The sequence below is a fragment of the Corvus cornix genome, chromosome 8 (assembly GCF_000738735.6).
Source record: "Corvus cornix cornix isolate S_Up_H32 chromosome 8, ASM73873v5, whole genome shotgun sequence".
Lineage (NCBI taxonomy): Eukaryota > Metazoa > Chordata > Aves > Passeriformes > Corvidae > Corvus > Corvus cornix.
In genome coordinates, this window is record NC_046338.1 from 4,773,553 (window position 1) to 4,796,922 (window position 23,370).

Here is a 23,370-nt window from a genome sequence, read left to right on the forward strand (position 1 = left end):
TTAACTTATCTGGCTGTGATTTCTTCATTTATTAAAAGGATATTCTGGGTGACTTTAACAGCTATACAACTCTTATATAACCAACATCTTAAACTCTTTTTTCCCAGCCATTCTTCTCCTTTTTTTTTTTTTTTTGCTCTGCTCACAGCTTTTCTATTTTTCTTTGGCATAAGTAAACCCAAAAGGCCAGATCCTACAGTTACACTGATGTTTTTGGAGCATGGCCTGGAGTTTTATCAGTTTACATCACCTGGGAGTGGGCCCATGGAATTTTTAAAACACTGAAATAAATGAAAGCAGACAGGTGACAGAGTGACAGCACCAGACAGAGAGAATGGCCACAGCCAAGGCAGTGCCAGTCTTAGATTTATTTGGAGGAAAAGGGCCTGCAAGTACATCTGGTACTGGGACGCTAAACACACAGGCAGATTTGCTGGGAGCTGAAAACGGGAGAAAAATGTGGCCTGCACAGAGAAACAACTTGTAGTGTTTTTCTCCAGTGACATTGTCAAGCCCTCACCATCATCACCCTGAATGATTGCTGCAGGTTCCCACAGAACTTGCGACTCCAAGCAAGAAGATTCCAGAGGCAAGTGATGGGAGAGGGTACCCTGCAGTCACTCCCCACCAGCTGTGGTTCATGACAAGGTGCATCCTGGAAGCCACTGGCACTGGTGTCCATTATATCATGAGTCTGAAATAATCCATTTATTGCCTTTCAATGACTGCAGCTCCTTTCTCATGCCCAGCACAGTTGGTGTCCCCAGGATCTCACCAATAGAAGGAGACAAGGGACCATCACTGCTTCTTCACTCACTTCTCCTCCTCACTCTCAGGGCTGTGAAGCCAACCGATGGTCACCATGAGCTCGCTGTCCCCCACTGCTCACCCAGAGGAGTGTGGCCTCCCTCAGCCTGTAATTTGAGTGCTGGAACCCCAAGTTCTTCAGTAACCAGCTCTCCACACCCGCTACCATGCCACAGCCATTTCATTTCTGCTACAGAGGACACTACCCTGGTGACAGTGAAGGGAGGGCTGAATTCCTTTCCCAGTCTGGCTCTCTGTTTTGACAAGTGATTCTTTTTATAAATCCCAGACAGGGTATCCTTTCAGAGGCAGTGTAAAGCTGGATTTAATACACGTCACAGAGAATACACGAAAGCTCTCGTATGTTCTGCAGCACTGGGGTTTTTTTTGGTGGCTCTGTGAACGTGCTGACCAGCAGCTGACCTCGCCTCCTGATGCAGAGCACAGCCACTGAAGGATGGGACACACTCTGCCATCGTCTGTATTCCCAATTTCACTTCCAACCCTGCATCTGCTTCCCCCCAAGGTGGTGATGGGTCCCACCAGCACCTACAATAGCTCATCACCAGAGGAGTGGGGCCTTGCGACACGATTGGTGTCAGAGCACATGGGATACAGCCCATGTATCCTTGGTTCCTGCAGCACCAGTTATTTCTTCTCTTGGTGAAGCCCTTCCCAACGTGAACAGGGTGACTGCAGCCTTGAGAAGACAGAGGAAAGCAAGGGAAAAAGAGCAAAGTCACCCCAAGGACTCTGTGCTGGACAGGGTAGACCAATCCACTTTCCTCACCACGGATGTTAAATGAGTCCTTCCACATTAGGTCCACCTACACCTAAAATAGCCTCACCAATCTAACCTTGCCTAAGCCTTCGGTTGGTGTTTCACCTTCCCTGAGAGCTAGCTGGAAGTTCCTAAAGTAACTGAAAACTCATTTTCCCTTTTTGACTGATTTCCCTAGGGCCACCCCAGCTACAGCTGCTGCACCAAACCCTCTGCCCTCCTCCTCCTCCTCAGGGCACCACACACCTCTACTCCCTCACATGAAACATTTGTGAAACCTGAGAAATAGGTCCTGGGTAACAGATATCCCACTGATAAATACCTTTCAAAAAAACCCATCGGGACGCTGGTCAATTGAGCAACATCAGGTAAACACAGGGAGCCCCGCTCCAGCCCACGTTCCCCTACAGGCTTTTCCTTCAGGGTGACCGGACATACTTTGGATTTCTCAGCAGAGGGAGCTTCTCACAAGCAATTTGAGCAACACCTCCCTCCAAGCCTCAGCAACTCTCCCGTTTCAAACAGCACCAGCTTTGCACCAAACCAGCTGAAGGAGAACTGCAGGAGAACTGAAGGAAGGTGACTCCTAACCCCGAGTAACCATCGGCTGGTTTGTTTATGGATTTAAGCAGGCTTGCAGTCCTCCCAAAATTCTTTACTAGTTTTCATAACTATTCCTGTAAAATGCCTGTCCTTTTAACGTCCTGGCACCTCTCAGCAGCAGCTCTGTGGCAGTCAGTACCAGGGCTGTGAGAGTTTGCGTGAAAAAAATGGGCTTTTTAATGCTTTTCAATGCCTTCCTTTGGTGCCACTGAAGGCCTCTTGGTATTTTTCTTACAGAGACAGGAGTCCTCAGCCTACTTTTGTGTGCAGCTCAAATGCTCTGTATGTTATGATCGTGTAGTGTGGCCCGCAGGATCAGGGCAGTGATTGTTCCCCTGCGCTCGGCGCTGATGAAGCCACACCTGGAATCCTTTGTGCACTTATGGGCCCTTCATGACAAGAAAGACATTGAGGGGCTGGGGCATGTCCAAAGAAGGGCAACGGAGGTGGGAAAAGGTCTGGAGCACAAGTCTGAGGCTGAGGGAGTGGAGGGGGGCTCAGCCTGGAGAAAAGGAGGCTCAGAGGGGACCTTCTCAGTCTCTACAACCCCCTGACAGGAGCGTGTAGCCAGGTGGGGGTCAGGCTCTTCTCCCAGGGAACAAGGGACAGGACAAGAGGAAGCGGCCTCGAGTTGTGCTGGGGAGGTTTGGATTGCATATCAGGAACAATTTCTTCACATAAAGGGTTATCAAACACTGGAACAGGTTGCCCAGGGCAGTGGTGGAATTATCATCCCTAGAGGGGTTTAAAAGCTGTGTGGATGTGGCACTTGGCAGCGCTGGGGGAACAGTTGGACTTGATGGTCTTAGAGGGCTTTTCCAACCTAAACAATTCTACGATTCCATGACTGTGTGTCCCTTTTCCCGGTCTCCTTGGACAAACAGCTGCGTCTTTTGTCCAAAAGCCTTTCCATGGTTACCACCAAGCCCTGCTGGGTAAGGAGCAGAGTCCTGGGCAGGGCTGGCAGGACCATCTGGGATGAGCTCTCCCCAAGAGGATGGGGAGCTCCGGCACAGTCAATGCCAGGCCCGTGCTCTGCTCCCAGCACAAGCGTGCGTGGGGTGAACTCCACCAGGAAGCTGATCCAGGCAGAAAAAAAACTGATTTAAAAAAATTTGTTTAATTCTTCAGTCAGATCAGTTCTCCAACCTGTTTTACTGAGTGACAGCAGAAGCACTTGTATTGCACAGCATGCCCAGAACAGCACGAGTGGGCGGATGGGATGGCAGGAGAGGGAGGGAGGGAGGAGAGGAAGGGAAAAGGACGGCTTTTTTAAGAAGCACTAACAGCTTAAATGCACTTTAAATTATAATTTAATTGAAGAAACCAGGGATTTCAGTCTCACCAAGATACCAAGGGAACCTTAGCTCTTCCAACCAGATTTGCAGATGATGTTTTCCTAAGCCTACATAGATCATTGGATGATGTTTTGCTCAAATAACTAGAATAACTAGAATTGAAAACCAGCAGCATTTCTAACACTTATTTCCCCTTCCCTCATCCCCATCTCATTCCTGTGTTCTCTATGCCTGGCATCAGTAGGTACACAAGCAATTTGACCATAATCTGAATGGTGGTTCACTCCTCTGCTTTAAAACAGTTTCACATCACAATTTTTGAGCTCACCTACCCCTTTCTTGTTGCCTAGGACCTTACAAAAACAAGAGCAAAACATGAAAAACATTATAAGCACTTTTAATGGTTCTTCATAAAAACAATTTCAAAACAGTATTTACACTGACAGCATAAATATCCCCTTAGGAATAAATGATGCTGTTATTCAATAAGCCCAGTGCTTGATCACATTCAGATCAGGAATAACTATTTAGGTCCTTCAGAGAGGTTAAAATAACCTCCCTATAGGGCATGGGAACCTTCTTTTGCATGAATAATTCCAGTCAGCAGATGAACTGATAAATAAAAGCAGATAACATAAATCAGCTCAGATGTTAAGAAGAGCTAGTGAGCAGACTAGGCACAAGTGCAACAAGTGTAAGTTGGCTATAAGTAAATTTAGTCTGGAAATTAGGGGACCATTTCCAAATATGAGAGCTGTGAAGTCTCCGACTAGTCCTTCAATAAAAGCAGTGGGACAAAACCCATAAAAGCAGTGTGCTGAAGTTTCCATCCCTGGAATTGTTCCAGGCCAGGTTGCATGGGGACCTGAACAAACTGTTCTAATGGAAGGTGGTTCTGCCCATGGCAGAAGGGTTGGAACTAGGTGATCTTTAAGGTATTTCCAACCCAAACCATTCTGTGAATGATTCCATAGAATCATGAAGTGGGGTTCAAAACAAAGCCTTCCAGTTGTCTGAAGTCAGCTGAAAGGTGTGGCTGGCCTGCCACAGCTGAGCTCCGAACCTTGATCCCTCCTTGTCTGAAGTTTCCATCTCCCAGCTATCAATCATCTAAAGACTGAGGTAAGCATTTGTCCTGCTGGCAAAGAGCAAGAGGCACCACCTGACACATGTGTTACATCACCATGGCACTGTCCTCACAAAACACCTCAATTCCACGTTCCTCTCTGAACCCAGCGGTGCCGTGGCAAAGTCTCTGCCATTCCAGGGTCCCTGACAGCACTGGCTGTGCCAGGACCTCCTGGGGCTGTCACTGGACCTCTGTCACTGTCCTCTCAAGCAGCACATCCCTTGAGGCATTTTAACTTCAAAAAACAAAGCCTCATCTTTCTCACAGACTTTATTTATCTTCCCTCACATGGTTCCAGCATGGATGGGAAATTTCTGCTGGGGTTTTAGAGCGCAAGCTGTGTTTTGGAGGGAGATGTCCCCTTCTTTACGCTGGAAATGGAACTGTATGGCGCTTTGGACTTTCTGTGGGAAACACCTGCACTGCCGGGTTTTGCTCCAGACCCCAGCCTAAAGGCAGCAGGGTGCATCCCTTGTTCGGGAGACACTGGCCACCACAGCACCTCCAAGGGCCTGTCCCCAGCCCTGACTGGGGGTCCCGTCTGCCTCAGCCCTTGTCCTCTGCCCTGTATCCCACTCAGCCCTTGTCTAACTACCAGTCACCAGCTGGTGACTTACCAGGGGACCTGACCCGGCTCCCCCCAGCCCTGCCCGGGTATTTGACCATGCCCAGTCCCCCCTCCCAGCCCTGCCCGGAGGTTTGACCATGCCCAGTCCCCACTCCCAGCCCTGCCCGGGGTTTTGACCCTGCCCAGTCCCCCCTCCCAGCCCTGCCCGGGGGTTTGACCATGCCCAGTCCCCACTCCCAGCCCTGCCCGGGGGTTTGACCCTGCCCAGTCCCCCCTCCCAGCCCTGCCCGGGGGTTTGACCATGCCCGGTCCCCACTCCCAGCCCTGCCTGGGGGTTTGACCATGCCCGGTCCCCACTCCCAGCCCTGCCCGGGGGTTTCGGTCCCCATTCCCGGGGGTCCGGCCCCGCTCCCCCCGTCCCCAGGCGGTGACACCCCCGCCCCGCGGGGGCCGGTGGCCGCGGCGATGAGGGGAGCGCGGGGCCGGCCGCGCGCAGCCAATCGGAGCCCTCAGCGCCTGGTCCGATCTCCGCGGAGCTCTCCGATTGGCCGTCGGCCTCCCCTCGCCTCACTCCTCGGCCAATGGGGACGGAGGGGCGTGGTCCGGGCGGCGAGCGCGCGAGCGGCGGGCGCGGCATGGCGGGGTCCCATAAGGGAGCGCGGCTGTGATGGAGCGCGAGCGGGCGGTGGGCGCCATGTCGGCGCTGTGGTCGGTGGGCGCGGGGCTCCTGCTGCTGGTGCTGTGGGTGCGGCACCGCGGGCTGGAGGCCGTGCTGGTGCACCACCGCTGGCTGTTCGTCTGCCTCTTTCTCCTGCCGCTCTCCATCCTCTTCGACATCTACTACCAGCTGCGCGCATGGGCCGTCTGGCGCCTCCACAGCGCCCCGCGGCAGCACGCCCAGCGCGTCCGGCACATCCAAGAGCAGGTGAGGCTTGACCGGACCCCCGCACCTCTGGGGGTACCACGGCTTTGCGAGGGGAGACCGTGTCCCTGTCCCGCTCTCTTGTCATCCCGCGCCCGCATCCCGCTATCCCCGTCCTCCCCCCCCCCCCCCCCGCGCCATTCCTCACCCGGGGCAAAGTCCGGCTGGAGCGGGGAAAAACAAAGGAATAAACGCTAGGGGGGCTTTCAGCCCCCTGTAGGGTTCTTGTCCCGCTGAAACTCCTGTGGAACTGCTTCCGCGCGGCTGCTGGCACTGCGGTGTCCTCAGGGATGCGCTGCGAGCCGCGCTGGACGCGCAGCAGGCTCAGGGACACACGTGTGTGGAACATGGAAACAGCCTTCTCTGAACGGCAGGCTCAGAAGCGTGTTTAGATTCCACTCACATCCTGCTGCTCGGCACTGCCAGTTCCAGGAGGTGCTTCATGGCGAGATTAAACTTTTCCCCCACCCAGAAATGCAGATGTCTGTAATTCTTCTGTGTTCTCTGGTATTTGTGGTAATTCTGTCACGTCTGCTTCTGTTTCCTGCCTTGTCTCTCACATCACAGATACAGATGGATATTAATGTGCACGGCGTTATTCTCAGAGGGTTTGGGGTTGTTGATTGGGTTTTTTTTTTTTACCAGCTGTAGTAGCAACTCAGCTTTGAAGAAGATGCAGTTGTTTGTGCTCCAGGTGTTAACCACTGTGGCTTTGCAGAATTCGTGGCTCATATGTATGGCTTACACATTTTCCTTCTCAACTTTTCATAGAATCCTAGGAGGCTTTGGGTTGGAAGGGACCTTAAAAATCATCTCATTCCAACCTCACCCTGCCATGGGCAGGGAAATCTTCCACTAGACCAGGTTGCTTAAGGTTGCTTCCACTAGACCAAGTTTTCTCTCTTTGCCTGTTCGTTTGCAAGCTCAGGCCACTTCTTGTGTGTTTTGGAGTGGTTTTGTGTATTTTGTTATAATTAAGATTATAACAGTGATAATACCTCCCTTAGAGGAGGTTTTCCTGTGGGTTTTTTTAACTCTTTGGTAGTGTCTTGATAGCTTTCTGAATCCTTCCCCCCAAAAGAAAACCCCAAAGCTACAGGATATTAGAAATGCTTCCTCTACGTAACTGAACCGCTCTGGTTATACTTTGTTTAGAAGTTCAGAGGTCTGCCAAAAGGCTTCCAAAGCATCCCTACTCTGACAGTTGTTGGCTCTTGCAGGTCCGGGAATGGAAGAAGGAAGGCAGCAAGAGATACATGTGCACGGGCCGGCCCGGCTGGCTGACTGTGTCACTCCGTGTTGGGAAGTACAAGAAGACTCATAAGAACATCATGATCAATTTAATGGATGTTCTGGAAGTAGACAGTGAAAGACAGGTAACAAATTCCATCACAAAGCATTCACTATAATGGATTTTACAGTTTTCTTTACAATACTCGGAGCTGAAGAGATCAGATTCCACAAAGAACAAAATTTTGTAGCAGACCCATCAAATTTCAAGGGTTTACAATGTGTGCTTGGATCGTTTTATCCGAAAAACCCAGCATATGGAATTGCTTGGCTTTTATGTGCTGAAGTCTAAAAGACCAGATTGATTTATGGGTTTGGGCACTGAGCAACAAGATGTTGAGGCAGAGGAGGAATCACTAAACAGTTCCCACTATTTTTAGTAGCGCTCTTAGGAAAGTGAGCCTCTGAGTTCTGGTAACAGATGGAAGTATATCCAGTTAGCCATATTTTGTCATCATTAATGCTGAACTCTCCATTTATGTTTGTTGAGAACTTGGGGTGGGTTTTGTTTGGTTGGTTTTTTGTTTTTTTTGGGTTTTTTTGCTTTTTAGGTTGTTCGTGTGGAACCTTTGGTGTCCATGGGCCAGCTGACTGCATACCTGAATCCCATGGGCTGGACTATTCCTGTGGTACCAGAGCTTGATGATCTCACAGTAGGTAAGGGTCGTTGATGACAAGAGACTCACTGATTTTGCTGCACTTTCATTAGGGTTTTTTATGCAGTAAAACATTGCATGGTTTTAAAGGTTCTAGAAATACTCTGTTGAACATTATGTTCTTCGTGGTATTTATGTTATAAGCACTTCCTTTCTTTTTATTTTTAAATAGTCTTAAAATTTGAGTTTATAAAGTGGGTGTTTGCTCTCATAAATCACCCACATTTTGGACTGTGTTTCATTTGATTTGTTGTGTGCTCTCTTGATAAGGTGGCCTGATCATGGGAACTGGCATTGAGTCTTCATCCCATATCTATGGACTTTTTCAGCACACCTGCGTGGCCTATGAACTTGTTCTTGCTGATGGAAGCCTTGTGAGATGTTCACCAGTAAGACAAAATGTTACTTTGCTATCATTTACAATGTCATTGACAGTTATCATTGTGGATATATGATTTAGTATGACATACTTTTTGCAGACTGAAAACTCAGACCTATTTTATGCAGTGCCTTGGTCTTGTGGTACTCTGGGTTTCCTGGTTGCAGCAGAAATAAAAATGATTCCTGCCAAGAAATATGTCAAAATACATTACAAGCCAGTGAGAGGACTGCAGAAGATTTGTGAGAAGTTCACTGAAGAGTCTAAGAAAAAGGAGAATAGTTTTGTGGAAGGACTTATGTATTCCTTGGATGAAGCAGTCATCATGACAGGAGTCTTGACTGATGAAGCTGAGCAAAGCAAGGTAACTAAAGGGAAGTTACTCATAATGACAAAAATACTCCCAAAGTCTAACCAAAGCTGTACTAGATGCTAGGATAAAACCATTATAAAACTGGAACAATCCCTTAAGATAGGATTAAAAATTAGATCTGTCCATGAGAATATTTTAAATAACAGCCCTTTGCTACTATGACAGAGTCTGTTCTGTAAATCTCCTCAACTGATGAGAAATGACCCACTGATTTCATTGTTCTAGCCAATAATTCAGTCTGCAGCCTCTTCACTGCAGTACCTGAGGAGGAAGAGAAGGATCTTAGACTGAACAATGCTGCTTTGAACCGCAGTTATTCAGAGTAACTCTCTTCCCAGCAAGCTTTTAATTCTGTTAATACTCATAAAAGTATATCAGGGACATGCACAGGAGAGTCATGCTAAGTGTTCCTGCAACCCTCCACCTGGATGTTTCTCCTCTGCTGTGTGAGATTTTGGATTAATGGTGGGTTTAGAGATTGGCATTTTAGGAATTCAGTTCTGTCACATTTCTGGGCTCTTAAATAGCTTGTCAGTGGCAAGCCTTACTTAAACCTTAATGACAAGAAAGGTAAGCAGGAGCCTTGCAGGTGGAGGAGTGAAGGCTCCCTAGATGCCTTGTGACAGTCTCATCCAGAGGGTATAACACAGATTCCTCCCAGGAAAGGAATCTGGGGACATCCTCTGTTGTCTAGCAAGGTGTAACTGTTGTCTAATGAATGCATGTTTTCTTGTAGATAAACAGAATTGGCAACTACTACAAGCCGTGGTTCTTCAAGCATGTGGAGAAGTATTTGAAAGCTGACAGGACTGGAGTAGAGTACATTCCTTCCAGACATTACTACCACAGACATACTCGCAGTATCTTCTGGGAGCTCCAAGTAAGACCAGTTCCAAAATACGGATAGATCTGCAGGAAGGTACTCTGCCCTTTCCCAGTGTAGGTACAAAGTACCTTCTTCCCCTTGGCAGCGACTTCTGTCTTTCATGGCAGAAAAAACCCAGCAAACTTTATGGCAAATTTACAAGTCCTGCATTTGGGTACAGCAAATCCAAAGACACTTGTTCGCATATAAGGCGTTGTATCAGAAACTCCTGACTTTTGGTTTAGTGCTTTTCTGAATTTAGACCTTAAGTACGTCTTTCAGCGTTAAATTTTTGTACCTACTGAGTGATTTTCAACTTCAGATGGTGGAAAAACATGAATGTGAAATTCTGGCTGAAAAACTGCCCCGCCAAAAGTAATTATGTAGCATGTCATTACCTGGAATTTCACAAATGTGTTTATTGTCATGTGTACTTACGCAAAACTTTATTTGATATTCTGAAATATTCCTGTTATCTCATTTTGAATCTCTGGAGTGAGGTAACAGATCCTTTCAGCTCCTGCAGAAGCTGAACAGGAGTTGGCTGTGCAGGTGGTAATTAAAATTTTACAGCTTTAAAATGCTTTTGAGAAATCTTATGTGGTTATTGCAAAACTTCTGTAAGGGTAGCTCCTTGTGCACTCCTCCCTTGGCTGTTGTAACATGATAGCCTGTCGCTCTCTGAACTTTATTGTCTGCAATTATTTATTTGGGGCTGGGTATGTTGTGGTTCGTACAACTGAAAATCAGTGGTAACCAGAGAAGGCTTGGGGCAGGGCTCTGTAGCCAAGTGCAATCCAGGCCCCTCTAATTTGCTCATATTTGTATTTTAGGACTTCACAAAAGTATCAGTAATTAAATTTATTGAGAATCTGGTTTAATATTGCTCCGAGGCTTCTGAAGTGTTCTTTTGTTCCGCTTACACCTTCTTCAGTCGAACTGTTTTTCTTTCCTCTTTGAAGGATATCATTCCTTTTGGCAATAACCCTGTGTTCCGTTACCTGTTCGGCTGGATGGTTCCCCCAAAAATCTCCCTGTTAAAGCTCACCCAAGGAGAAGCCGTTCGGAAGCTGTACGAGCAGCACCACGTTGTGCAGGACATGTTGGTGCCAATGAAGAGCCTTGAAAAATCCATCCAGACCTTCCACGTTGACCTTAATGTAAGAACACATTGTCTTAGAAGGCAGCAAATCTTGGGTTGTGATAAGAAGTGTGATTGTTGATCATAAGACATAATATCCTGCTTATGCAAAAGGTCGATTATTGTGTCCTGGGGAGTGCTGTGCTGTGTGAGTCCATGGTGCAAGGCTGCAGCAGAAATAAACACAGCTTTCTGAAAAAGAGAAGAATTAAATAAGAGAGTCAAACTTTAGTAGAAGCCAACACTTCTAAAAGATTTTTATCTTAGACTAAAATTTGAACTGATCTTCACCTAGAATGATTGGTGGTCTCACTAAACACCAACTGTGGAGATTCATTTCCCTTTCTTGCTTTTATTTCTGAATTTATTTTAGTTAGTATAGAATTTCAATTTTGACAATTTCAGTTTTGGATTGATCTGGAAAAGAAATCACTTCCTTCTCTTTTTGCTCAGAATGTTTATTCAGTTGTTGCTTTGAGATTGAGGTGGTTTGTTTATGGGATTCTTTTTTTTCCCCTTTTAATTTCAAATATTTAAGGGGAGGAGATGTAACTCTAGGAGGACATTTTTAATCTATTTGTGTTATGGTCATTAGAAAGTCCAGCTAAAAACAACACCAGGACAGCTGGGAAGGAAGAGCTGAAAGCAAGGGTTTCAGTCCCAGACTGGGGAGAAGTTCTCTTAACTCTTAATTTTGTAACATTTATTATAGAGCTTAAAGGATGATTGTGTTAAAAAATAAGTGATAAAGTGTTTTCCTGCCCCTGCAGGTGTATCCTATTTGGTTATGTCCTTTCATATTGCCCAACAATCCTGGTATGGTCCATCCCAAAGGAAATGAAACTGAACTCTACGTGGATATAGGAGCTTATGGAGAGCCCAAAAGCAAGCAATTTGAAGCCAGAGCTTCAATGAGGCAAATGGAAAAGTTTGTAAGAAGTGTGCACGGGTAAGGACCCCACTCCTCAGAATAGTAGTAATCTCATATAATTCACACCCATGTGGTTTAATCAGTTATTTATCCTACAGAACTTTAATATTTAATATTGCAATAATTTAACAACCACAATAATTGGAAACTAATTTAATTTCTAATTTTGGTGAGTTTTAAATATGATTTCACTTTATTATTTGATTACAAAACCAACCAAACAAAAGGACACACTGGCTGAAGTTCTTGCAGTGTAGTTGGGAGCTGGGTGACTTCAGGTCACCTTTCAGCTCCAGGCTGCTCTGGGAGTAGAGTCTGCTGCTACAAAATACATCCTTGGAATCCCTCATTCAGGAATCCCAAAAGTTTGGACAGCTTCCCTGCCTGCCCTTGGGACTGCTCTCCCTGCAGTCCTTGCAGCATCACGCGGTGGCTCTGCCCCATCCTTGCACCACCAGGACGTCCTTGCCCAGGGGCCAGCCTTGGCTGTCCCTGCAGTCATTCCCTGTGTGCTGGTGGCATTCTTTCCTCCTTCAAAACTTGTCCTCCAGAGCTTCCTTTTCCCTGCCTCGGTTCTTATTACACAGGACCACAGTGGGCGTGAGGCATGTGCCCACCATCTGTCACGGACTCGAGCCAGCCTAATTTGCTGGAGCGGTGTCAGTGGAGAAGCAGCCACAGGCTGGTTTCTCAGGAACAAAAAAGCAACTACACGGTATTTTTACACCATCAGTATAATTTATCCCCATTTCTATTTTGACCTACTTCTCAGTCTAACAGTGATCATGTCCCATGTGGCTGAGCAATAATGGCAAGGCTGCTTCGAGATGATTTGGGGACTGCAAATGACTTGGAGCTGCAAGAAGTGATTTGCCAGAGAACAAAGCAACCCAAAGTTAATTTTAAGCTTTTTTTTTTTTCATTAAGTTGAAATTAAGCTTTTAATTTAAAGCTCTTTACTGACAAAGTTTGGTCTGTTTTCTACCTGTCACTGGGAAATGAACAGTGGATAAATGGTTAATCTTCCAGTTTCATAATCACACAAAACAATAGATCTTTTATGTTAGGTTGTGTTTTGCTGCTGTATTCTGATGGAAGCTGCAGTTTAGAGAGCACACTATGGAAGCGAGGAAGAGTCCACAGCTAAAGAAGGATTTAATTTGTAAATGGACCTTTGTTATACTGTGCTTTGTTTACACTATGAATTTATCTTCTTGGCCTGGTCTCATTTGGTGGTGTCTTGCCTTCTTAGTTCTGTTCTCAAAGAAATGAAGAAGTCAAAGGATGCATTGTTACATCTGTCTTGAATGGATATTGTAATGCAGGAAAATATGAGATTCTGTGTTTGTACCTCCATGGATCCTAAGAAAACAGGCAGAAAAAAACCATTAAGTCCATAAAACATAATTGGCTGAGTGTCCCAGCATAATCCATGTGAGCAATTGTATTGGCTTGTTTTTAAAAAGCACTGTTGATGTTTTTGTTTTGTTAAGTATTTGCTATTCATAGCTTGCACTGAATTGTTTGGGTTTTTTTAATATTCTATATCAAATCTTGTGGCTCAGTTAATACTGCATCTCTGTCTCTTCTTTTTCCCTTCTCTCCAGTTTCCAGATGCTGTATGCAGATTGTTACATGACCCGTGAGGAGTTCTGGGATATGTTTGATGGCTCGTTGTACCAGAAGCTGAGGGAGCAGATGAATTGCAAGGATGCCTTTCCAGAAGTGTATGACAAAATCTGCAAAGCTGCAAGGCACTGAGCCTGGCTGAGCTCACCAAGCAATCAGGGAAAGAGGAATTTACCTATAGCTAGTCAGTATATCCTTTAAAAAAAAAAAAGCTTTATTGCTCTCCAAATAAGCTCATTCTTATTGATGTTTAAAGGTATGAATTCCTGCTTTACACGTTTATGTTTAGTATTTCTTCGTATGTTTTAAAAGCAGTTTTCCAAACTCAGAGTGATTGTTTTTAAGAAATCTGAAGTGCTAGCCTTTGTATCTAATGTAGTGACATAGGTGAGTTCACCTATTTCCAAGCAGAAAAAAAATAATGGGAATGGATGAGGACACTGGAGCTACACCAGCTGTGTACTGTAGCTATATTTAACTCGACTTCTTGGAATGGGAGGGAGGGCTCAGAAATAGGTGCCAAAGCTGAACACGTTGTCTAATTAATCATGTTGTTAAAAAACATTTGCCTCCAGTCAGTGTCCTGTAGAGCAGCTCTGCAGAGGGTCATCCACATTCCATCATCCTCTGGCTGCGTGGTTGTGGTGCTGCGCTGCTTAGCTTGTCCTGCAGGGCAGCTGAGCTCCCCAGCCCTGGCTTCTGCTGGAAAATTGAGCATTGAGGTGTGAAGAAGATGCTTTTTACTTGTGCCTATCAGATTTGTACTGATTTTTGATTATGGAGTGCGAATGGATGTAGGTTTTTAGGTATTTTGTAGTTGGCCAACAGTGCATTGGTTTTTTGCCCCAAAGTATCAATGTTCTGGCTTTGTTAGACCACTGAAAAAAAAAAAAAATGCTGCTATTTCATATAGCCAAATTTTAATTTCTTTGTGGGTCAGTTTATTTGGGTTTCTTTTGGGTTTGTGTTTTTTGGGGTTTTTTGGTTGTGGCTTAATTTTAGTGCCTTATAAGTACTCAGTTGGAGGAAGATATGGCTTATCTCAGACTGTTCTGTCCTGGCCTGTAGGAGAAGGAAGTAAAGGCTGCGTTTATAGGAGGTTTGTTAGAGCAACTGGCTGTGGATGAGAACTCTTGATGTGAATCCTGATACACACAGGCTTTGGTTCTGACTCGAGTGACATTTTTGCTTTTCATTTTAGCTGGGTTAGGTTGATAGGCTTTGTAAAAGGACTGTTTCAGTCACCTGGAGAGGAAATAACAGCAAGTACTGTTAGTTCCCTCTTCTGCTGCTCGCAGGTGAAAATGGCACGGTCACGGACTTGATACAGTTGAGTGTAGAAGTGTGGAAATGTTTTGACCCTGTAGCCAGAATCAGGGTTCCAAACCAAGCCTGTGTCTTGTCCAAGCAGTACTGAAAATTGTTACTTGAAACCTTACTGAGCCTGAGAGAAAAGAAAGTAATTTTCTTGAGGCTTGTGTAGGGGGTAACCCGGAGAACTTCTCAAACAGTTACCAGTGGGAGGTGTAATTTTATTATGCTTGCTAAACCAATGATTTTATTTATTGATAGATGGATGTTTAAGGTCCAGATGAAACCAATGATAAAGCAGTAGCAGGAATAAGCTTGGGCTGTAACTCAGTGATGCACACTGTGCGCAAGTAAGGTACCCCCTCAAACCCTGCGCAGGGGCAGCATTCCATGGGGAGACACGGCCAGTGCAGAGTGTCCTCAGTGCTGCCCGAGCCGTGGAGCTGTGTCAGTGATCCAGGAGTGTCTGCCACGCCTCCTGGTTGCACCAGGGGTACACAGGAAGGCAAGTGTTGATTCTCAGGGTGTGACCTGCCTTCCTGCCCCTACGAGGGAATTGTCCCTGGGGTGAAGCTAGGATGTAGCCCAGTGCTTGTATAATAGTCTGCACAGAGCAAGAATGGTTTGGTTAGCTTTGAAAGGGCAATGTTAAAACAGCTAGAGGATATGCAAATACTTCTACTTAGGCTGTGTTTCACTTATGTACTGATGATCTTTAGGTATGCACTGTGTTTGTTTTTTCACTCCTTAATTTATTGGCAGACTTTGTACGCCGTGATTGGGTACTGCACTGTATCAGTCACACACATGCACACACATCATTGCTGTTGCTCTTGGTTTTTGGTTGTATGGGCTATTGAAAATAAAGCTCTGGCCGGTGTACTGTTCCAAGGGGTGTCTTTTAATGAGTGATTGCTTGCTTTTCAACAGCTGTTTATCATTTCTCTCGTGCTTCTTGTGCCGTTCCACATGGCCAGCGATTACTGAGAAAAGTCTGGGTAAGAGAGCCAAGGCATTGTGAGGGAGGTGGTGGGAGGTGATGTTTGTAAGAATGTCTTTGAAGTCTGTGAGCCTTCACTTATCTTTGCCCCAAGACACCTGCAATAAAAGAAATACCTCATAGCTGAGCCTTTAACCCTTCAGTTGTGCCCCACTAGCTCCATACAGCCTCGTGATGCCAATTGTCCCGATTTTTTTACACACCTCCTCATTCTTTCCCTCTGCCATTTTGTCCAAGGAGGACAAACCCCCATTTTGGATTTAGGTGCTACCCAGTGACAGTGGGTAGTTAGTTCATTCTTCTCATTTCATGCTAATAAATCTAATCCCTGCCTTGAATGAGCAGCCAAACGTGAGAGGAAGACTTAGTGCACTCCTCAGCCTGAGGAGTTTCACACCCACGTCTTCTGTGTCCTTGATAAATGCCTTCATGACAGCTCTGTAGGCTCAGTGGGAGGTGTTCCTGCCCCTCCCCGATTACAGCTGGTACACCTCCCAGTGCTCTTTTCCCAGGGAGAAGCTCCCAGGCTCTCTCCTGAAAGCCAGGCTGCCGAGTGCCTCAGCTCTGCTGGAGCTGCAGTTCAGGTGCCAAAGCCCTGCGTTGCTTTGATCACACACTCTGTGCTGGCCTTGGCTTAGGCTGCATTTCACAACCCTCCTGTGTTGTCCCAGCAGCGTTTCTGTGCCCTCCCTCATGCACATCACTGCTCAGGCATTTCCCTTCAGAGACCTCTTTGGGAACAATAGTCAGGATTTCCTTAAATCACTGCAGTTTTACCTGTGTTCCATTATCTCCCCCCACCAAATGATAATTGCAGATTAATTAGCATACTTAATCAGCCACAACTAACATGTAATTACACCTAGATTTAATTATTCCTGTCTGGTCTAAACACTTGTACGAGACCTGATAAAACTTAACTCCAGGAGAACCAGCGTGCTCCCAGTACATTTTTATGGCCAGCCTTTGTTGCTACTGACACTTCCTGCTCATCTCACTCTCTCTATTGCCTCCAGGTTTTCATTCCCTGCTCTGCTTTGCTATGGTAGCACTTTTTCAGACCTAGTTCTCTGTGAAGTTGTGGTGGACCTGGGGCGCCTCAGGTGTGGTAACACCACCCATAACAGGTATGTGCGACTCCTGTGAGTAGCAGCAGAGTTTGAAAGGATGTGTTTAACCCTGAGTGAGCTGCGTGTGCCACCACATCTTCCTTGGGAGGATGTGCAGGATCTGGCATCCTCTTCTGATGTATGTAACTTCTCTAAAGTCCCAGCTGAAAACAGTTAATTACTGCTCAGTTGCAGTGTCACTGCCCCCCTCCTTTAAGTCACCATGTTCATCCAGGCAGAGAGAGGACAGGGAATCCTCTCTTGTCATGCTTCCTGTCAGCCCTAGCTATCCCAGGGAACGCATGGTACAACTCCAGCAGTTTCTCTTGTCTTTTGCTCCTGGGTCTGCCCAGGTCCTGTCAGCCCCTGCCATGTGAATTGCAGGCTGCTGGCTGCTCCTGAGGTTCCCCCAGTTTGGGAAATGCCCCATGCACCAGGCTGATTGTGCCAGCATCAGAGCCACTCACCTTGGCGAGTGATACAGCAACAGTGGCACATCTTAACCCAAGGGAGCCCACACTGCAGGGGAGGGAGGAGAGGACACAGTAACCAGTGAGAGCCCAGCCAGTCTCCTCCAGGAGCAGTTCTGGCCACAGCAGGCCACAGAGAGTCGATTATCTCTGCAGGCTTGAGCACGCTCACAGTCACCTACTGCCAGCTGCAGTGAAGGGCAGCAGTGTCACAACCTCCCCACTCAAGTGTAATCCAAAAGTTCCCCACCAATTACGAAGATGTCTTGACCTCTTTCAAGCTGCCTGTTCCTCACTCAGCTGGATAAAGGAGAGAAACCATGTGGATTCCTGCTGTTCATCCCTAGCCAAGGTGGACTATTTCAGACTAAAGCTTTCCCTGCCTGCTTTGAGTCCTTTAGGCTTTGTTCTGGTTCTCTGTGGGGAAGCTGCCAAGATGAATACAGCTCCAGGAATGGGTACTAAGGGAGGGGTTCCTACCTGCACTGGCTCTGTGCTGTGCTGATGCTGCTAGAGGATAAACTGGCTTTTAAGCAGCAGACTATGACTTTTTTGAGGATACAAGGAGCTCCTAGCACCTAAAAGGACTCAAACCCAGCTGCCCTCATCCATGAAGTGCATCTGCTTGCTTGCAGGTGAAACAGAGCAAAACTAATGGGAAGGGTTGGCCAAGCATCCCTTGAAAAGGGCAAAGGCCTGAGGATGCAGGTAGAGGTAATGTGGTCACTGCTGAGCTCCTGGCAGGCTCACCTGCCTGCAGGCAGCGTGTGCTCTGTGGTTGGTGCTCAGCACATCTCGTGCTTCCACCCCAAGTTGCTCCCAGCTTGAGCTGGGTGTCCTGGACCATTCCCTATGCAAGGAGCTGCTTCCCAGCAGCCACAGACAGGCTGGGAGATGAGAAGAGCTACATCAGTAAGTCCAGCTCTCCCCACACATCCAGCTCTCACCTGGCTGCCTGTGTCCCCCGGACTGCCTGCAGCCACAGGCTGGCAGCTCTGGTCCCCAAGGACTGCGGGGATGGTGGCAGCCCTTGCCATGGCAACCATCACCGTGGCACCCAGCATCTCCATTCCCTAGGGGATGTCCCCTCCTCTGTGCAGACAGGGCTGGAAAACAGCAGGGTCATGGCAGGGGAAAAGAAAGTGTTGTCTGCTCAGGAGGAGCTGTCTGAAAGTACCCAAGGGTTACCCAGGAGGGAGTACCTGCACCTTGGGTAGCTGCCAGGGTGCAGGGGGTGTGCAGTAATTTTATATCCCCCAGCAACTCCTCAAGGGGCAAATCAAAGGCAGGACCTGTAACCACCACTCCCCTGGGCATAAAAACATTGTCCAGCAGTTACAATAATATCACTGGAGGGGATTCAAATCTGTGGGCCAAGTGTGTGAGCCAGCAGTGTGGGGTCATGGACCCCACAAGCTGTGTAGGAGCACGTCCACGGGCGGGTGGGATGTGCCACCACTCTGTGCCAGCCCCAAGCCCAAACTGCAGATCCTCTGCAGGATGGAGAGAGGTTTGACCATTGAATGACTTGGCCTCTCACCTGCCTTGATTTCTCTTCCCCAGCCCTGGCCTGGTGCTATCTGGGGATGCTGCTGGAAAGGGAAGAACCATTTTCCACCACCCCAGTGGCTACTCTCACACTGACCCCTTGATCTCTTTGGTGCTATGCCAGGGACTGATTCAAGGCAGCTGCTATTGCCTGCTTGATCTTTCATTTATCTCCTCCCCATCCTCGGCATTTTTTCCTCCCGGAAATCCCTCGGGGCAAAGAGGGAGGGAGGCCCCAGACAGGAGCTGAGCCCCTCAGTCTCACCGTGTGCAGGGCACACCCCTCTCAGGCCACACGTTTGGCCCCGATGCCGTAAATCAGCCCCAGCAAAGCAGCGGGTGAGCAGTTTGGTGAAAGGCTGCAGGGACAGCAGTACCTTTATTAGGTTCCCCCAACACAGCTGGAAAAAATAAGGAGCCCAGACAGGCTTTCAGGCACATAACCCCTGAGCTGAGCCCTGCATTCAGTCCTGTCTGCTGATAAGAGATCAGCTTTCCCCACAGACCACGTCTCCTGTGTAGCCTTAAATCCTCCTGGTTAAGACACTGCCCCAGTGAATCAATCCAAGATGGTTTTGTCCCTTTGATCAGCACAGCAGGTAATAAGTCACTGATGGAAATGTGTTTCACTTCTCTGGCTCCAACAACAGAAATGAAGACAACCCTCCCGTCCTGAACCACCTGGTGAAAATCTCACAATTCCTGGGCAAGCAGGAGATGGACAGAGGGATTTCCAATGTGGCTCTGGAGGTCCTGAAGGACACAAAGCAGCACCTGGGTGTCCAAGGTGTGAGCAAATTCCTTTCCCACAAGGATCCATCCTGCTCCTCCAGCCTCCGAGACAGCCACAGCGCTTCTCCCAAACAGTGTTTGCAGTGCTTGTCTAATAGTGACAAACACGCAGGGAGAAGTAATTGCCTGACAAAACCAGTGAAGGCTGGTCTGGGAGGGCAAGGAAACCTGGGCCAGATCCCAGCTCTTGCACTGAGCTGCTGAAGGACTCCCACAGGTCCCTCTGGGCACACAGGATGTTGAGTCACCTTGTAGAACTGGCTCGCCTGTTTAATGACTTTAATGCTTCCAGATAACCTGGAGCATCAAAGATGTGCTCTTTAATCCCTTGCTTTTGCCCATTTCCAGCCCTCTGTAAACAGGAGTGCTCATGGGGACTTCACATTATAGAAGAACTGTGAAGATTTCTTCAAATCCCATTTTTAAACAAAACAAGGATTCATTCTTATTTCCCTATATTTAAACAGGATTATTTAACTCCTCATTGAAGTGCTGTCTCCTCCTCTAGTGGAGTACTTTACTATGTGCTCACAGTTGCTCTCTGAGATGTTTAACTCCCTCTGAGCTGAGGGAGGAGGCTGAAAAGTGCAGTGTGGAGGTGGTCACTGGGTGCGAGGCAATGTCTGTCTGCCAGACTGGAGTGGAGAAAGATGGAATGAGATCAGAAGGCTTTTGATCTCTCAGCCCTCCTTCAGCCCCCTCTGAGTGGTTCTGCCCCTGAACACTCGGGACATGCTGCCCCAAGACTGAGCCTGGAAGGGGAAGCTGATGGGCTCATTGTTTTCAAGGACCCATTTTGTCCCGTCCTGGCTCTATTTACTACTTTTTACTATTACATAGGGGTGGACACTCTGCAAGAACTGTTCCTGGTGGATGAAACTCCTGGGCCAAGCTGTGGAGTTTGACCTGGGCGATGCCATTCCCAAACTGCAGCGCCTCAGGGACAAAGAGAAAACATTTGCCATCGAGTGCTTTGAGCAGGTCATTGACCTGGGCGGTGTGGCTCCACTGAGACCTTGTGGTGCCTCCTGCAGACTCAGCTTTGGGCAGGTGAGGCTGGAGACAGAAACGCTGAGATGAGCAGGGGCTTAAGAAAGATGAGGAATTCCCAGTCGGTACCTGCAGAGCTGAGGGCAGTCTGCCATAACCACACTCTGGACGTGACCCAGCTGTCCAAAGCCATCACCAGAGGGGGAGGATGGAGCTGGTGAAGGTGCTGTTTGAGGTGATGAAGGTCAATTCTTCCAAGGGCAGGACGGACAAATGGTCCCTGTCCCTCTGAGCCAGTGGGACGGCAGCAAGTTCCACGGTAGCAGTCTCTCCCAAGCCCTTGTTAATGAGGAAGGGACTCCCGAATCCTCTCGGTGCCAGTCCTGTGTGAGCCCTGGCCCGGTGCCACCCCCCCCCACCGCTGCAGACACTCCTCCTGGCCGGCAGGTGGCGCCCGCTGCACCTGGCGGAACCATAGAGAGGGGCGCGCGCCGCCCGCGTCCGCGTGTGTCCGCCCACGTGACAGGGAGGGGCTCCCCATTGGCCGTGCCGGCGGGGCCGGGCGCGCGCCCCCGCGGGTGTAAGTGTGCGCGCGTGAGTGTGCGTGTGTGAGAGAGTGCGTGTGTGAGAGAGTGCATGTGCTCAGGCCCGTGTGTGTGTGCTCAGGCCCGTGTGTGTGTGCTCAGGTCTGTGTGCGTGTGCTCAGGCCCGTGTGTGTGCTCAGGCCCGTGTGCGTGTGCTCAGGCCCGTGTGCGTGTGCTCAGGTCCGTGCGTGTGCTCAGGCCCGTGTGCGTGTGCTCAGGCCCGTGTGCGTGTGCTCAGGCCCGTGTGCTCAGGTCCGTGTGCGTGTGCTCAGGCCCGTGTGCGTGTGCTCAGGTCCGTGTGTGTGTGCTCAGGCCCGTGTGTGTGTGCTCAGGTCCGTGTGTGTGTGCTCAGGCCCGTGTGCGTGTGCTCAGGCCCGTGTGCTCAGGCCCGTGTGCGTGTGCTCAGGCCCGTCTGTGTGTCCCCGAAGGTGTGTGGGTGTGTGTGAGCACACGTAGGTGTGCTGGGGTGCCGGTGTGCCTGGAAGCCATGCAGGCGTGGACACCTGGGTGCGTGTGTAGGTGTGCAGGTGTGCCTGTGCAGCATTCACATGTCCACGTCGGGGTGCCTGTATGTCCCGAGAGTGTTCACGTGTGTGGGTACGTGTGAGCTCTGGGGCACACGTGTGGGTGTCAGAGTGGCTGCAGACTCTGTGCTGTGCCCCCGCTGTGCGGTCAGCACTGACCCCTGCTCTGTCCCGCTCTCTCTCCGCAGGGCCCTCTCCATCCATGGAGGCCTTGCTGAGGCGGTGCCGTCTCCCGGCGCTGGGCGCCCGCCAGCGCGGCATCAGGGCCCGGCACGGTGGCACCCCGGCCAGGGCCAGGCGCCTGCTGCTCTCGCAGCTCTTCCAGCCGCTGGCCCTGCCCGTGGGCGGCCAAGCAGGGTCCGAGGGCCGGCCCGGGGAGCCCACCTGCCGCAGCCAGCGGCTGATGCTGCAAGGGGGGCTCATCCACCCCACCAGCCCCGGCTGCTACTGCTACCTGCCGCCCACCGTCCGCGCCATGGAGAAGCTGATCAAGGTGATGGACGAGGAGATGCAGGCCGTGGGCGGGCAGAAGCTGAACCTGCCCAGCCTGTGCTCAGCAGAGCTGTGGCGTGCCAGCGGCCGCTGGGACCAGATGGGACCGGAGCTCTTCCGGCTAGTGGATCGGCACAACCACGGCTACTGCCTGGGCCCCACGCACGAGGAGGTGGTGACGGAGCTGGTGGCCTCGCAGAGTGGCCTGTCCTACAAGCAGCTCCCACTGCGCCTCTACCAGGTCACCAGGAAGTTCCGGGACGAGCCCAAGCCCCGCTTCGGTTTGCTGCGCAGCCGGGAGTTCTACATGAAGGACATGTACACCTTCGACACCTGCGAGGAGGCGGCTCGGCACACCTACGAGCAGGTGTGTGACGCCTACTGCAGCCTCTTCACCCGCCTGGGCCTGCCCTTCGTCAAGGTGCAGGCGGCCACAGGCAGCATCGGCGGCACCACGTCCCACGAGTTCCAGCTCCCGGCAGACATCGGCGAGGACAGGCTGGTGCTGTGCCCTCAGGGACATTTTGCGGCCAATGTGGAGACGCTAAACGGGGGGCAAACCTCGTGCCCCACATGCGGTGAGAAACTCACCGAGACCAAAGGGATTGAGGTGGGGCACACGTTTTACCTGGGTACCAAGTACTCCTCCGTCGCCAACGCCGTCTTCTCCTCTGCCGAGAACAAACCCCAGCTGGCAGAAATGGGCTGCTACGGCCTGGGCGTCACTCGCATCCTAGCGGCCTCCATCGAGGTGCTCTCCACTGAGGACAGCATCCGCTGGCCGAGCCTCATCGCACCCTTCCAGCTCTGCTTCATTCCCCCCAAGAGGGGCAGCAAGGAGGAGGAGGAGGGAGCGGCTCTGCTGGAGCGGGTGTACGATGACCTGGCCGAAGCACTGCCCCACCTCGCTGGTGACTCGGTGCTGGATGACCGGACCCAGCTGACCATTGGCAAAAGGCTGAAGGACGCCAACAGGCTGGGCTATCCATACGTGGTTGTGGCTGGGAAGAGGGTCTGTGAGGACCCCCCGGTCTTTGAGGTTTGGAATCAGAACACCGGCGAGGTTTTGTATCTCACCAAGGAAGGGGTCATTGAGTTGCTGAGTAAAGTGCAAGTCCCTTAAATGCCTCATCTCTGAATCTGTCGTCTCTGCTGCACTGAGTTTATCTCAGCCCATG

At 49.4% G+C, this 23,370-nt stretch overlaps 2 protein-coding genes across 5 annotated transcripts; both read left to right on the plus strand.

Moving 5' to 3' along the window:
* The first annotated feature begins 5,775 nt into the window (after window positions 1-5,775).
* On the plus strand, window positions 5,776-15,574 carry DHCR24 (24-dehydrocholesterol reductase). Its single transcript, XM_039556576.1, has 9 exons — window positions 5,776-6,111; window positions 7,329-7,484; window positions 7,950-8,055; window positions 8,325-8,443; window positions 8,534-8,797; window positions 9,543-9,686; window positions 10,634-10,831; window positions 11,583-11,761; window positions 13,351-15,574. Exons 1-9 carry the CDS (start codon window positions 5,854-5,856, stop codon window positions 13,502-13,504), a joined length of 1,578 nt encoding a protein of 525 aa, XP_039412510.1. The 5' UTR covers window positions 5,776-5,853; the 3' UTR covers window positions 13,505-15,574.
* Window positions 15,575-15,604: 30 nt separating this feature from the next.
* Window positions 15,605-23,323, plus strand: PARS2 (prolyl-tRNA synthetase 2, mitochondrial). 4 transcript variants are annotated; one of them, XM_039556575.1, is made up of 3 exons: window positions 15,605-15,681; window positions 16,700-16,810; window positions 21,889-23,323. In XM_039556575.1, the coding sequence occupies exon 3, from the start codon at window positions 21,903-21,905 to the stop codon at window positions 23,313-23,315; it is 1,413 nt and encodes a 470-aa protein (XP_039412509.1). In that variant the 5' UTR covers window positions 15,605-15,681; window positions 16,700-16,810; window positions 21,889-21,902; the 3' UTR covers window positions 23,316-23,323. The 4 variants fall into 4 exon arrangements, with proteins under 4 accessions (XP_039412509.1, XP_039412505.1, XP_039412507.1 ...); XM_039556573.1 differs by lacking the exons at window positions 15,605-15,681; window positions 16,700-16,810 and adding exons at window positions 21,398-21,428; window positions 21,583-21,773; XM_039556571.1 differs by lacking the exons at window positions 15,605-15,681; window positions 16,700-16,810 and adding an exon at window positions 20,721-21,172.
* The last annotated feature ends 47 nt before the right edge of the window (window positions 23,324-23,370 follow it).